Source organism: Ambystoma mexicanum, chromosome 4p (genome assembly GCF_040938575.1).
Source record: "Ambystoma mexicanum isolate Mex_15411 chromosome 4p, UKY_AmexF1_1, whole genome shotgun sequence".
In the NCBI taxonomy this organism is placed as follows: Eukaryota; Metazoa; Chordata; class Amphibia; order Caudata; family Ambystomatidae; genus Ambystoma; species Ambystoma mexicanum.
Window position 1 is genome coordinate 977,531,503 of NC_090927.1, and position 16,674 is coordinate 977,548,176.

At 48.3% G+C, this 16,674-nt stretch overlaps 1 protein-coding gene across 2 annotated transcripts in view; it reads right to left on the reverse strand.

Annotated features, from left to right (window-relative positions):
* AFG1L (AFG1 like ATPase) overlaps positions 1–16,674 on the reverse strand; it is a 2,086,687-nt gene that overhangs the window by 1,318,200 nt on the left and 751,813 nt on the right. For both annotated transcript variants that reach the window (XM_069606550.1, XM_069606549.1), the window contains exon 6: positions 4,211–4,310. In XM_069606550.1, the coding sequence (XP_069462651.1) occupies positions 4,211–4,310 (100 nt within the window). The remainder of the gene's footprint in view (positions 1–4,210; positions 4,311–16,674) is intronic.

Genomic DNA, 16,674 nt, shown 5'->3' on the forward strand with positions numbered 1-16,674 from the left:
CACACCCAGGGGGCCCATAATGACTTATTTGCTAAGGTGTGGGCCCCACAGCGCGCCTACACTAGCTACTCATCACAGTCTCTGGGTGATGACACTAATACACTGAACTGTACCATTCCAGGAAACCGAATGCAGCATAGACCCACAGGGCTGGTATGTCATTCTATGGGGAGAACTAGCAGGTGTCACCACAACTCTAATAAACACATACGGCCCAAACATCGATGACCCTGAGTTCTATGGCCAGATCTTAGATATACTATTGGGGAACCCCCGCTTACACGTTATCTCGGGCGGGGACTTCAACCTGATATTAAACTGTCATTGACAGGTCCAGGACTATGCAACGGGATCTGACCAATGCAGGCCGGATGCTGTTAAACATAGCTAAACATCTTGGCTTAACGGATGCATGGCGAGGGCACAACCCAACCTTGCGTGAATACACATACTATTCAACAGTTCACGACGCACACTCGAGAATAGATTACTGGCTGATTCCTACCTCATTCATGACACAAGTAGAGGAGTGCAGGATTCTTCCCCGCACAATTTCAGATCATTCCCCCATCATTATGACACTGAAATGGAGTGGATAAACCACCCCACATCCACTTGGGTATATGCCCCCTACATGCCTGGCAGACCCAGTTTTTCTTAGGACGATGCATAGCGGGAGTCGGTGAAATTTTAACAAAGGAACGACAGGACTGTGCAACATTATACCACCGTCTGGGAAGCTTTCAAAGTATGGGTTAAGGGGGAGGGTATCTCTATGGCTTCTGGAACATTAGAGGAAATTAGGTGAGAAACGTGATGGGTGGAAACTGACCTTAAAAAAACTAGAAGTTGAACACAGCAACACACAAGATCGTGCCCTCCTTGGTTGCATTAAGGGGAATCTCTTCAAGCTCAGGGAACTTGCAGACAGAGAGGTACAAATGTTCTATTATCCTGTACGAGCGAGAAGATACGGCGAGGCTGATAGTCCGGGATGTCAACTGGCAAACTCAGTCAAAAGTGAGATCGGGGTGCAGCATATAACTGGAATTCTGAGTTCCACTGGAACTACCCTGAATACCCCAGAAGGAGTAAATAACGAATTTCATAGGTTTTATGAATCCCTATATTCAAATTCAGACGACTTCTCAACTGTAGAATTGGAGGCTTATTTAGAAGAGAAACCACTTACGGTGCTCTCAGTGGAGGCCTGACCAATCAGCCACTGACCACTGTAGAGATAATTGAAGCCATTAAAATCACTCCCGTCTGGCAAGGCACCTGGCCCAGACGGTCTGGGGATTGAATTTTATAAAAAAACTGTGCTCCACGCCTGCCCCCAATTTACCGCAAATGTGGGAGTAGTCGTTACAATCTGGCAGACTTTCCCCATCCCTTATGGAGGCAGTGATTACAGTACTACTGAAACCAAATAGACCAGCTTCTGACTTGGGTTCATATAGGCCATTGGCCCTGATTAACTCAGACACAAAGATCTTTTTCTAACTGCTAGCCACTCGACTCCTCCCACACATGACAAAGATAGTGCACTCTGATAAATCGGGGTTTATTCCTAGGCGGTCAACGGTGTTCAATTTACATAGACTATTTTGGCATTATCTCACAACTCAACCCGAATGTACAAGCGATGGCGACCTCGCTGGATGCCGAGAAAGCTTTCGACTCAGTCTCATGGCAGTTCCTGTTCTTGGTGCTACAGCGAATGGGACTGGGAGAATTCTTTATTCAATGTGTCCGCTTGCTGTACGCCTCCCCAGCGGCTAGGGTCAACACAGGAATGACACTATCCCCAATGTTTCTGCTTGGACTTGGCACGAGACAGGGCTGCCCGCTATCCCTGTTGCTGTTTGCTCTCACCATAGAACCTATAGCATGCATTATGCGCCTCAAACATACACATCGAGGCTTGCATATGACAGGACCAACGTAAATCATATCACTTTATGCTAATGAGTCGTTATTATACATAAGAAACCCAGCTACGACCTCATCCCAATTTTGGACGAAGTTCGCTTTTTACTTGGGATACCATATTAATGAAGCCAAATCTGAGCTGTTTCCCTTAAACGAAGCCAACCCCTTCCCCCACCTGACTTAGCAGGACTCTGATGGGACCAGGATAAAATCAAGTACTTGGGCATAGTGGTTACTAGCCAACACTGATCACTGCCTGCTAATCGAAAACTACAAAAAGTATATACAAACACTAGAAGACAAATTGAACCTTTGGGCTAGGCTTCCAATCTCACTGTACGGTAGACAGTCCCTTCTATAAATGATAGTGGTCCCCAAATTATTATGCTACTTCACTAATATTCCGGCTTGGTCTAGACGCACACTCTTTGACAAGCTGCGGTCACTGGCAGTGGGATTCACATGGGGTGCTGGAACACCGCGGATGAGATGGGAGGACCAGAACATATGAGCAGGGGAGGGCCTACAGACTTCGAGTTGTACTGTGAAATAGCACTGGCGCAGTTCGCCAGGTGTTGGTATTCCACACATCATCGACCACTACACACGTACTTAGAAGAATATAGCGCATCCCTGTCTAGCCTCCGCACAATGGTATTGGCCAATCGACACATGGACACCTGCACGTTTGATTCGGTCCGCACGACTGTAAACGCCTGGGCCAGAATATTTAAGAGGCTGAGCGTCACTGTGCCCTATGTCGGGGCAATCCTGCTTTGATGTTGCCCAGGACTCCCCAAAGATATGGTAAGACCATTCAGAGGCGGTGGGAACCTGAAGATACACTGACACTTCATGACCTCTTCCCGGAGGGCTCCTTTGTCACACACACAGATTTTTCAGAGAAACTGGGCATTAGCTTCATTAAATCACTACAATATTATAGAATAAGTGCAGCAGTCAGGGGGCACTGGCCATCGTTCCCGAATGAACCCGAGGAATGCAGGGTGCCGGACATGGTGGTAATGAGCGGGAACCCCAGAGGGCTGGTTTCTAGATTATATAAGAAATGCCAAGAAGCTCAGAACCAACCCCAGAATGCCAGAGAGAGACGGGAGGCAGATTTGGGTATTCCGCTGGACGATACTCAGTGGATCCGGTTGTGTCGCTTGGCCAAGGAGGTATCCCTCAATGCTAGACACAGGCTCATACAATTCAAGATACTTAATGGGTTGCACTACAGCCCTGCAAACATTGCTAGGTTCGCCCCCACTGCGATCGGTGGCTGTATTAAATGCAGCACAGACGTGGCCGATGCACACCATATCTACTGGAGCTGCCCTCGAGTAGCCCAATTCTGGCATGAATTTGCTAACTGTTTACAGGAATGTACAGGTTTCCTCCCTTTGCTGTCACTCCCAAAATACTTGTTTGGAGATATTGGAAAGGTAACAGTTAAATTGCAACGCATATTTAACCTTGGGTGCTTGGTGGCCAAAAAATGTATATTGCTTAAATGGAAGTGAAAGACTGCTCCGGATATCAAAATGTGGATCAGAGAAATGACATGTGCCAATGAGTGCATGAAGGCCTATGTTTCACTAGTAACACCGAGCTGCAGGCCTTTGGACATTTGGGAACCTTTCCGAGAATACTTAAGTAAACAAAGAGCTGTACAGTGAAAACCATGCCGAAGTGAAAGTATTAAGATATGCTGTACGAACACCACCTAAATGTGCGGGTGCTAAACACCCTAAATGATGTAAATGCTGTAATATTGTTGAAGTCTGTATACAAGGATGTATGTCTTGCACTGCACTAAAATAAAGTTTTTTAAAAAAATAAGAAATATGAGTATGTGGCCAAAGGGTGGGAGGTAGCAGCACTTTTCAATCTGCTAAATGCCATTGAGGATATTGACAGATGAACTTAGTAGCATACAAAACTATCTCCCTGATACCTGGGAAAGAGGGGTGTTTGAAGCATCAGGAAATGAACGACCGTCAAGATATTTATTTGACCCACTTTCTGCATGTGTATAACTCACAATCGAAAGGAACAGGATTTAAAGAAACAGAATGCTATTCAATATGAGATTCAACACACAGCAGCAAACCAATCCGATGCAAGAGTGTCAAGCACTCAATTGAAGGTCATTGCAGCAACAAATTCTTTATTAACAAAAATATATTCCTTGATGATTGCAACTGTCTTCTTGTGTTGCCATCTTGCATTTGGAGTGGCTTTTACCCTTGAAAAATAATTGTTTTCTTACCTTCTGGTGGCCTGTTGGACGTAGCCACGACTACCACCCCATTTAGAAACAGGTTTTCAAATAGTTGTTTCAGAATCATGGCATCAGCGATGTCTGTTACCTACAGGCGAGAACATACTAACGTCAGTGAACTGCGTACTCCTGCCAATCTGCAAGTGCTGTCAACTGAAAGGCGGACTGAAGGCTAAGGGCAAAGTTGGAACTGCGCCTTCACCGAACTGAAAAAAAATATGGCGAAGCACCACTACACCAGCATTCATCAAGGTGAAATCTCAACGCCATTGATGTAGTGTTTCATCCTTAAATTTATTTAATGTTTGCTAATTACACTAAAATTGAACAACAGCTAAACGTACAAAAACAAATTGTTCTTCGTTATTCTCCTGCAAGTGCGAGACCCAGAAAAAGGCGCCTGCCATTTAGAGTAGGACACGCATTAATTCAGAGTGAGGTGGTGAGGAAAACAAAAACAATGCATTAAAGCCCATGGGCTGTTTTACATTTCTATGACATCTCGAGCTAAGTTGCCTAGAGGTGATGGTTGATGGTCAAGAGACTCTAGAGTGGAGGCAGAGTAGCTGACAATGGATAATAAGCTGTTGTTCAACATGGAAGGATAGGACATAGACACTATTACAGGGTTGTTGCAGACAACAATTCCACAGATGGCCCATCACACACAGACAATATCTTTTATTGTGTTTGGAGTGCTTTCTATTAGCGTCCATGAATAATCAAAAGGCACAGCAGTCACTCGCCCCCACCCTGTCATCTTCACAGATATTAACTCCAAAGACAAGATTGGAAGACATCAGCAAAATAAGGTTTTTCAGAGAAAATAAACTTGCAAAGAAGAGTCAGTGAAGCGAGAACAATTTATAGTTTTATATATTTTCCTAATTTAACAGGGATTATACAATGTGGGGGAAAACACATGATCTGTGCAGTACACAACACCACCATAATGTCACCACGCCTGCCTCTCTTTTAGAATTACAGAGTGAGCATCACATAGTCAATGCACTGGGGATTCGCCAATGTCAAGGAATATAAAACAAACATTGGAAAATCTAACCACTATAAGATTTCTTTGTAATGCCCTCCAAGGGAAAATAAAGGCATTTTGTGAACTACCAATGCTTTCCTTTCCTGATGTCTGCCAGATTGCCAAGCTCCCAGCTTGCACTGCAGCTTTGTTTTTGTTTTAAGCTCTGTGATAAGCATCCATCGTTCATGTTACAGAAAACAACCAGGTATAATTTGCATATTCAAAAGCCCTGTTTGAATAAGTGACTGCCGATTTCTACCAGTAAAGCCAATATTTTCACGCAGTCTCAAATAGAAAGGATTGAGTGGAGAACGGTAAATGCCTTCACAGTGATGTGAAAGTAAATATGTCATCCCAACTTTGACATTTTTCAGAAATATTTCAACATAGTCAAATGTGTTCTATTTTGGATATGCTTGTCCAGTAGAATACACCTACCAGAAATATCAAAACATGCTTTATTAAAATCAATTCACCCATCTCTCTTCTTAGCATCTTTGTGAAACTTCATGGAAGCAATTCGACTGCAGCTGTGCGCAAAAATGTTCCTCTATAATCTAATGCAGTGGCTCAGACTATTATATATTGCTACATTACATGCTTAAATTTGTCAAACAATAGAAAAACAAATATTAAATAGGAACATTATCATGGAGCTCACACACACACACACACACAGACGTAAACTGTAACATTCTCATGGACGTCCTACCATTCAATGTGATGCCTGACGATATACTGCTTCAGTTAAACTGCAACTTGCCAATAAAAGGATCAGATGATTGTTAGCCTTAATATTAAATCCCTAACCACACTTGTAATGCAAAAAATTGGAAAAAGCCTTAATGTACCAAACGGCATAAATAACATTAATAATAGTAACAAGAAACAGCAAAGCGCAGCGTATAAACAAAAGGCACTCTTAATAGCAACATTTAACAACTTTCACAGTTGACCAAGCTAGCACAAATTGACCGAAGCTAACAGAGGTTTCATCATGGTGCTCTCCTGCTGTATCAGAGTAGATGACTAACACCAGGACTCTTCAACATACTGCTGATAGAACTCTGGTAGAGAGCTAAATCTCTACCTAGCTAGACCTAAAATCAGTTGTGACTCACACTTGCTTCTAAGATTTCAAAAGCCCAAGCTACTCAGTTTAATCTAATATGATCAGACTTCTCACTTGAGAGTTCCCTTCTTTGCAGTCTTTCTATAATTTGTTACTGTGATGGAGCACCCGCCACAAATGACCACGCCGACTTGGATTGCACGTCCAAGGGTGTTTATTGAAATACAGACAGAATGGCATCCGGTGTTAAGGTTCTTCAGGGTCTTGCGGGTAATTGGTGCTAGGGCCACCTCGCTCTATCCCCACTTCTTCCTCCTTATCCCTGCCTCCCTAACCCAGGCGTCCCTAATGGGGAGGTTAGTATGCTATTGCCAGCTGACCCCTATCTGGCTGATCTTATACCTTGGTCTATGGGTGGTAACCCTAAGGCGCTGGCTGACTCTCTCCCTATGGATCTTCTAACTATCCATATCCTAGCCCCAACTAGTGTTCTAGGGTTGTTAGCGATGGTGCCTCCTTCCAGGCTGTTGCAAGCTGCGGTCGTGCACACCCTTTCTCACATGGCCCTTCTCTACCTTGAGTCTCAAGATGTTCTCCTCCCGCCGTACTACTGTCCCTCAGCTCTCACACTATGCCATTCTACCTTCACCCTTAGATTTTACCAACCTCCTTAATCCTCTACCTCCAACCACCACACTACTACCAGTACCTCCTCTACTACCTCTGATGTGATCTTCTCCTTCCTGGTCTACTACCCCCCTTAACAACACTACCTCTTTGCTACTATTACTGCCTCTCTACCACTGCTCCACTACCACGCCTCTGCAATCACTACCACCACTTACTACCACCTCTCGCCTTCTTATCTTCCAGCTCTCTATTTCCACTACCTTTACCACCCACCACTACTCCCTACTCCCACCACTTCCTCGACGCCCAACTACCTCTACTCACAAGCACTTTCACCACCTCTTACTCCCACTCTACTCCTACTGCAATTACTCCTCCCCCTATACGCAAACACTCCACAGGCCCCTCTCTCCAATAGCCTCTGCATTCATCTGGAGTGTAAACTATGAACACACTGCAGAAATATATGCTTTAAAGCAAGATGCGCCACCAAGTCTGATTCAAGTCATGTCAATGGGCCTCATTACACGGTAGGCGGTGGACCAAGGTGCTATTAGCTATTAGCACCTTGGTCCATGCCGGTAAAATACCGGCACCGCCATGGAGGAAAGGGGAATTACCGCCCTATTCCAAGGTTGGCGGGGCGGTAATTCCCCCTTCCCCCATTGCCCTTCCCCATTCCCATGTTTGCCCCATAGGGCATAATGGGAATGGGGAAGGTGCTAATTACGGTACCGCAAATTGCAGTACCGTAATTAGCAACCTGGTCCCTTTGCGGGTTGGTTTTTAACGCCTGCTAAAAGGCAGGCGTTAAAGTACCAACCCGCAAAGGGACCTCGTAGTAAGGCGGTAAGGGTTAACGGTCACCGGTACCATTACCGGTGACCGTTAACCCTTACCGCCTTCCGTGTAATGAGGCCCAATGTCTGAATCATGTCAGAACATTATGCACAATCTGAATGACACAAGGCCTAGTAAGATCGTTGTTTTGTCTTCCCTTGTTTCCCCCTCGAAACACTTGTGTACAGGTGCGTTATAAATGCTACATCATATCATATCATTGGTGAACATGTAATTACTTTTACATTTAAGTCAGTAAACCAAAACTTGAGAAATAAAACACCCCTGCCTTACATAGCTGTCCACTGTGTGAAAAATACACATTGCCTTTCAGTTTAAGTACTCCAGCCTCAATGTTCGGGGCAATCGTATCAGCACCCGAACTCAAATGAGGATGTATACATAAGGTCGTAAAAAGTTCAGAATATATTGCCTTGGGACACGGACCCCACAATAGGTCCCATTACTCACACGCGAACAACATATTACCCATGCAGCACTAACAATGTACAGAAATCCTGAAGTCTAACATATTCACAATGCGCCACAATGTACGATATAACGCAGGCCCTTAATAAACATGTAATTATTTTTTTAATTCTGCAGGCCTTACCCATACTTAATAAATTCACTTACTGTTCTCTTTTGGGTTACAATTATTTGTAGGCGAACCATTAAAATGCTGTTTGCTCAACCTTCTGTCGTTCTGTTGAATATACAAGTTACAATAGTAGCTGTAGTGGAAGTGGTGAATCGTTTTTCTTTTTCATGAGATGTACAATGTCATGTGAACGGACTTACGCACAACGACTGTGTGCGTGAATTATCCGGCATTATAGCATTTTTAAACTTCTCAAGAATGCTGCTTTGATGAATATTTTTATGTCGGCGGGATTTTAACTGTTTCTTCATCCTACATGATGCAGCTTCATAATCTTCGAGGGTAGTACAATTTAATCTGCATTTAAATCATTCTTAAACCACAATTCTGGATATGCAATTTCAGTGTGTAGTAGGTAGTTCACTGGAGTGAGTTTGCTTAAAATTGGCATAAGGACATTCTCATGTTTCGGTATGCATAGGTCTAGAACCATGATCTTTTTTAGAGAATGCACCATTGGGAATAGGCTGCTAGATTAAGTTCTATTCAGTGCATCAACAAGCATATTTAAATTTGTGAAATCTGCCATCCATATTAACAAGGCTTTGTACATGTACCAACGACAACTGCACAGAGACACTTTAAATTATACAACTTCCTGCCTAGCCATGTAGACTTCCTCATACCAACCCATCATAACATTTGCATATAGTATGACACACTTTACTCCATTGCAGTCCCAGTCAATTGCTGAAAGAAGTTCTTCCTTATACACAAAACCATTTGTGTAATATGAAAAGAAATTAAATATGCAGCTGCAAAAAGGAAAGGAAAAGGCAACAAACCTTCTCTGTCTACGCTCCAAGACTATGGTACCTCCTCCCCATCAGCATCAGACTCACCCCACACTCCTACTATTGAGAAAAGCACTCAAGACCAACCTCTTCAAGGAGTCTCTCCTCCCCAACACCTGGGGCCATCACGTTGCGCTCCCCCATGCCACCTGATTCTCTAGACGCTGTCTGCCCCAGTTCTCCCTGCCACCCGGTACTGTTGTACCCATCCTGTGTGCCTATCTGTACAGTTGTTACCGCTGAAAATTGCTCTGTTATGCATCAATACTGCTGTATACCTCTGTAAAGTGCTCTGTTGTGTATCTGTATTGTTGTATACCTCTCTAAAAAATTCCGTTGTAGCTCGAAGCCAGGTCCACGCTCAATAAATACAATAATAATAAAATAATGAATTCAACCTGTTGGCAAGATGCTGCATTCTGATGAAGGACATATCCACAGGTTGTGTCACCCTCCAAATGTACCATTAATGGATAAGGAACAAGTTACTTACCTGTAACTGTTGTTCTCCAGCATTGGTCTGGCATGGATTCACATGCTCATGAATATTCCCCGTCGTCAGGCCGGGAATCCTCGGTATAGAAAAAAATCAGTATCAGTTTCGTTTCTGATCTGTCTTTCTCAGTAGTAACCAATCACTGGTCTCTGGGTCATACTGCCCCCAGCCAATGACTGCCCTCTCCCTAAGCCCCTCCCCTGGCAGCCATCCTCAGATTTGGTAGCACGTGAAGTGGCAGTATGACCAACTGAAGAGCCGCAGAGGGGTAGGCGGGAGGGTTCGCATGTGAATCCATGCCAGACCCATGCTGGAGAACAACAGTTACATGTAAGTAACTTGTTCCTTCTCCAGCATGGGGTCTGGCATGGATTCATATGCTCATGAATATAAGAATACATAGCAGTATACACATGCACAACCACGGGAGGTGGCACAAGGCTCAATATCAAGCAATACAACAACTCAACATTAAGCAACTCTTACCTCCTCACCAGGCTCACCTTAGGCGAACAGGTTGCGCAGCACTGCCTGGCCGACTCTGGACTCCTCCCTGGAATCCCGGTCGACGCAGTAGAATCTCGTGAAGGTGTGCGTCGACCTCCACGTAGCAGCCCTGCAGATGTCGAGCAGGGGCACACCAGACAGGAACACCGTAGTAGCAGCGATCGCTCTGGTCGAATGGGCTCTCGGATGGCCGGGCAGCGGTCAGTTTGCCAACCGGTGACAGTGCATGATGCAGCCGGAGAGCCATCTGGAAATGGAAGTCTTCGAGAGAGCCTTCCCTTGATTCACAGGTCCAAAGTTCACAAAGATCCGCCTCGGCCACGCCGGTGCGACGAGGATCATCCTGTACCGGGACCTCTTGAGCTGGTTGACGAGCCGTAGTAGCAACGGCAACAGCGGGAATGCATAAAGTAACAGGCCGTCCCAGGGGAACGAGAAAGCGATGCTCCTCGGTTGGGGAAACCTGCTGGCGAACCTCCGGCACCGTCGCGAAGAGATCGATCTGGGGTTCGCCCCATCGTCGGAAGAGTCGGTCCACTTGATCCTGGCGCAGTTCCCACTCGTGGCACGAGCGCAGCTCCCTGCTGAGTGAATGGGCGATGGTGTTTTTTATCCCTGCCAGATGAAAGGGTCCCAGAAACATCCCTTGTGCGATGGCCCAATGCCACAGATCCTGGGCTTCCTTGGACAGGGCAGGGGATCTGGTTCCGCCCTGCTTCCGAATGTAAAACATCGTGGTGGTGTTGTCGGTGAAGATCCTCACCACCTTGCCCTTGAGGGACGGAAGGAAGGACCTGAGGGCCCAGAACACTGTGCGGAGCTCCAAGATGTTGATGTGGAGAGTCTTCTCCTCCGAGCACCAAAGGCCTCTCGCGTGGAGGCCCCCGGTGTGCGCTCCCCAACCTTCCAGGGAGGCATCCGTCGTCACCGTCACCTGGTGGGCCGGGGCTAGGAAACCTGTTACCGCTGTCAGATGAGCGCGGACACCCCACCATCGTATCGCCTGACGGAACGTTTCGTCGAGCGAGATCCTGTCCTCGAAGCTGCCAGTCGTCTGGATCCAGTGGGCATCGAGGAATTCTTGCAAGGGCCGCATCCGAAGTCTGCAATGGGGCACCAGATAAATGCAGGAGGACATCATTCAGAGGAGGGACTTGATAGACCTCACTCTGGCCACGTCCGTGGCCAGTAGACGTTGCACCTTTCCTAGGATGGTCCTTATCCTTTCCTCCGACGGTGAGGCGCGCCGCGCTGTGCTCCCAGAAACGGGGCGACTTGCGGGACCATGTGGGATTTTGGAAAGTTGATGGAGAACCCCAGGTCCGTGAGCAGCTGGACAGACTTCGCAGTGTGTTCCACGGCGAGCTCCCTTGTCCTTGCCCGTATGAGCCAGTCGTCCAGGTAGGGGTAGACGTGGATCCCCTGCAGGCTCAGCCGCGCCGCCACCGGTGCTAGGCACTTGGTGAACACCCTGGGCGCCGATTTTAATCCGAACGGTAGGGCCTTGAACTGGTAATGCCGCCCTTTGACCAGGAACCTGAGGAACTTTCGGTGCCTCTTTAGAATAGGGATGTGGAAGTAAGCATCCTCCAAGTCCAACGACGACAGGAAATCGCCCTCCTCCAGCTGTCCCAGCACCTGCTGGAGGGTGACCATCCGGAACTTCTGTGCCTTGATGTATTTGTTTAGTCGTCGCAGGTCCAGGATGGGACGCCATCCTCCTGTCTTCTTCCTCACGAGGAAGTATCTTGAGTAAACTCCGGAGCCCCGAAGCCTCTTCGGGACGAGCTCGATGGCACCTTTCCTGAGCTTTGCCCGTACTTCCAACAGCAGTTGAGGGACGTGATTTTCCTTCCTGGCCTCAGGAGGAATGCGGGGGCTCCTCTTCTGGAACTCGAGGGCGTGCCCCAGGGCCAGGGCGTCCAGCACCCAACGGTCGGTGGAGATGGACTCCCACACGCCGACGAACTTCATCAGCTGGCCTCCCACCGGGGTGCTTCGGTGGTGGCCCGACCCGATGGACGGTTCAATCTTGCTTGGAGGCCGCTTTGCCTCCTTGACCACCTTGGCGACGACGGCGGGATCCACCTGACTTGCTGCGTCCCCTGTAGGCCTCCTGCGACGAAGACCTTGCCGCTTGACGTTAAGTAGAGGAGCTGCTGCCGGCTCCCTTGGAGGCACCCTGTCTGCCTCCGGAACTCCGAAAGGGCAGCCGTCGTTGTTGGAGCACACCCAGTGCACGGGCCGTCTCCGTGTCCGTCTTGATCGCCTGAAGGGATTCATCAACCGCCTTGCCAAAAAGGTTGTTCCCATCGAAGGGCATGTCCAAAACCTTGGTCTGAACGTCCTGGCAGAAATCCGTCACCCTGAGCCATCCTCGTCATCTCAGGCAAACGCCGTTGCCCAACTGACGGAAACCGGTGTCGGCGATGTCCGTATCCACCGTAATGGCGTGGTCTGAGGCAATCTCACCTTCCTGCAAGATTTCCAGGGCGTCAGCCCTCTTGGCATCCGGAAGGAAGTCCAACAGAGGGGCGATCTTGAACCACATCTCCCTGTCGTAGCGGGCTACAATGGCCAGGGCGTTGGCCGCCTTGATGGTCGTCGCTGCAGATGAGATGACCCGTCGTCCCATCGCATCCAGTTTCCTACCCTCACCGTCCGGAGGGGAGGATGAAGTTGAGGCCGATGCCCCCCCCGCTTTCTTCTTGGCCGCCGCCGAAACGACCGAGTCCGGGGTAGGTTGCGCCCTAAGGCACAAGGGGGCAGCGTCGGGGACCCGGTACTTCTTCTCGTACCGGTCCCTCTTCGCAGGAGCCGTGGCAGGGTTCTTGAGGAGGGCGAGCCCCTCATCCCAGATGTCATCAAGAAGCGGTACGGCGAGGACCGTCTTCCTTTTAGCCTCGCGCCGCTGGTAAAGGAACCCCTCCTTCTTTTCCTCGGGGCAGAGCTGGAAGAGCTTGGATGCCCTGGAGATCATTGCATGGAAGGATCCAATCTCGTCGGGCGGGGACGCCCGGGCAGGGGGCGACGGGGGGCACGTCCCGTCGTCGCCTCCGTCGTCATCCATACCCGTCGTAGTCGTGTCCATGCCTGTATCATCCCTGTGGGTAGTGGACCGGGGGGAAGGCAGAGAAGGCCGCAGAGGCGGGAGAGGAGGCCTAGGATGCGTCCTCCTCCTCTTAGGCGGTGGGCTCCCCGAAGGTCCTGGCTCAGGATCCTCCATCGGGTCTGGCTCAGGCTCCTCTGTCGGGGGAAGGGGCAACCTAGTCCTTATCTCTGAGAATAAGGACTGGATGGCTGACAAAATGGCCGCCGAGCTGTCCTGCGGCGCCGGAAACGACGGGCATGAGGGCTCTTGAGGAGCCTCGTCTGCGTTGTCGTCGCCCTCGTCGGGATCCCTCCCGATGGGCAGGGTCTCCTCCACGACTTGGATGAGCTCCTCTTCAGAGGTCGTGTCCGTATCCACGACGGCCAACACCCCCTGCCCCCCTTTCCAACGAGGACTTTGTGGGGGTCTTCTCGATGGGCCTGAAAGACGACTCCCTCCGCTGTGGCAGGGAGACTCTGGTACCTGAGGGCGCCTCCACTGGTGTAGCCTCCACAGGCTGAGCCAGGGCCGCGGCGACATCCTCAATCAAGGTCCTAGCAGGGTGAATCACGGCCAACGTCACCTTCTGTATGCCTGGGGCCTTCACCTTCGGGGGAGGGTCCGAGCCTCGCTCCCCCTCTGCCGGAGTCTTCGAGATCGACCGGGGCCTCTCCAGAAGCTTTGCCGGGTTCTCGGACTTCCTCTTACCCGAGCCAGAGCGTTGGCTCGTGGTCGATGGCGCCGGGGAGGGTGCGCCCTACCTGGCAGCCAAGGAGCCGGACCGTTCGGCGCTCCCGGTGCCCGCGGACTCGCGGTGCTTAGCCTTTTGTTGGGCCCCCGTCGCCGGAGCACCCTCACAGGACTTAGAAGACCGCTCAGACTTCTTCTTCTCGCCTGGCGGGCTCTTATCTTCCAGCCAGTTGGCGAGAAGGAGGTGGCGATCCTTCATGGTCCGCTCCGACATGTTTCCACAAAACGCGCAGTCCTTTTCCTTGTGCGTCTTGTCCTCATGGAGACAGTAGAGGCATAATGAATGCTCGTCCTCCTTGAAAACGTTCTGAAGCTGGTATCCAGGGCAGGTCCTGAATAGCTTCCCGGGCGTCGAGCTCCCTTTCTCCTGGGCCATGTCCGGGGTAGGCCCCGGAACTTCTGGAATCCTCCAAAAGCGTAACTCGATGAAATCTTCACCCTTGAGGGGCGTAGAAAACATCCAAAACGGATCCCCGTTGATCGGAAGTAGAAACGGTGGAGCTTGAGGCTCTTTTAACTGAAAAAATGAGAAAATCTCCTGAAAAAAGCGTGAAAACGCAGCAAAAGCTCGAGAGCTAAGCACGAGGACTCCCAACACTTGAACGTACGGTAAAAATCTGAGGATGGCTGCCAGGGGAGGGGCTTAGGGAGAGGGCAGTCATTGGCTGGGGGCAGTATGACCCAGAGACCAGTGATTGGTTACTACTGAGAAAGAACAGAAACGAAACTGATACTGATTTTTTCTATACCGAGGATTCCCGGCCTGACGACGGGGAATATTCATGAGCATGTGAATCCATGCCAGACCCCATGCTGGAGAAAGAGCTGTTACATCCAACCTTACTAGGATGTAGCTCTCTTGGGGAACTTAGTCCTTGATCAACTAAAGCATACGCTTTGTGCCATTCCTAAAAGATGGCATTTTGGTGACATGGAGGATGCAAAATGACGTCCACAAATGCTGATGCATGTTCCCATAAACTTCCCAGTGTCAAGATTATAAATCTCTCTGGTACTGGTAACAAGAAGCCAGTGATGCTGTACATGTGCTCATGGGGTTTTGATAGGACATATCTCTTGCCCTCTTCCACCAGCTGATCACCCGATTTGCGGCCTATACTTCAAAGTATTGTTTTTATAGTTTTTCACAATTTTGTTACTTCTGTATTCATAAGCTATCCAACAAGCAGCTTTCTGAAATTAAATGGTATGTTCTTTCTGTGCCTGGGCACCTTTCAACGCCAGCCCTGTATTTACCATAGCACTTTCTTTTTAAAAGTTTTAACTTCTCACATTTTTATGACAATTTGTTAAGTTTTTCTCAAAGCCATACAGACATATCTCCCACCAGATATACCCCTCCCCACTTCTGAACTTGTTTTATCACAATCTCATTTTGATTTTGAGACCTAAAAGATGGTTCTCAAAAGAACCACTTTTGAGAAGGGTTAGTGGTGACCACAAGCACAACAAACCAAATCTTTTTGTTTTATTGGCTATTTTGGAACCATTGACAAAAGAAAACCAAAAATAACAATGTAGCCTACAATTTCAACACTTTTCAAACTGGAACAAAACTTTTTCGAAGTTTCATAAACGCAAAACACAATATCCAAACTCAATCGGGTTCTATGTTCTTACATCGGCAGGTTTTTTTTTTTTACAGAGTTTTTCCTGAAACTGTTTGGCCGAAAAAACGAATCAACGTTTTTCCAAATATATATTCGGGGGGGTTCCCCCAACCTCCTCCCCTTCGCTATTATCTAGTCACAATTCCCCAAATCCCCCTACACCTTATCTTCCCTTTCCCCTCCCCCCTATTTTTCAATGGGTTTTTCAGCCAAAGGTTTTCGGGAAAAAATACCTGGCAATGTAACAACATCGTACCCTCAATCGAAAACCATAAGCCATACCACACCACTTACTAAAAAGGTCAAATCCAAGGGACATTGCGTCTTGTGCATCTCACACGCATCCACCACCTCCCAAAAAAGACAGCCCCTTATAATTACAGGCATGTGGCAAGGAGTAAACAGCATCAAAGACCGCCTTGGACTGCCACGGAAACCCTTCACAACAGAGATATAAATGAGGGGTTGCCAGCCAAGTAGAAGAAATGAGGGGCCCCTGCTACTAGTTGCAGCTAGTTTTCTAGCCAGAAACATGCCTTCGACTTCAAACGCTGACTCAACATGAAACTCTGATGATGAAGGTGGCTTGACTGCTGAAGGCAAATGTTGCCATTCAGCCTGGAGGCCAACAAGTGTAATGTACATATGGTGGATCTGCCTAGAAACGTCCCCATCCACATGCTGCCAATTTTTTGTACCAGATGTTGAGGCCGTGATGTTGTCCTCAAGCTTGGATCGTGAGTGTCGCTGTGCCAGGAGCACATCAAATGACTGCAAAAGACACTTTTCTTTCCTTTGTACATCTGATAGAGTAAGATGGCATGGTACCACGTAATATTTCAGCAGGCAGATTGTTGCAGTTGGCCATTGTGAGAAACCTGGGGGTATCCTCAAGTGTAACCCCCCTAGATCCTCTGTTCCGGTGGCCAGGGAAAGGCCATCCC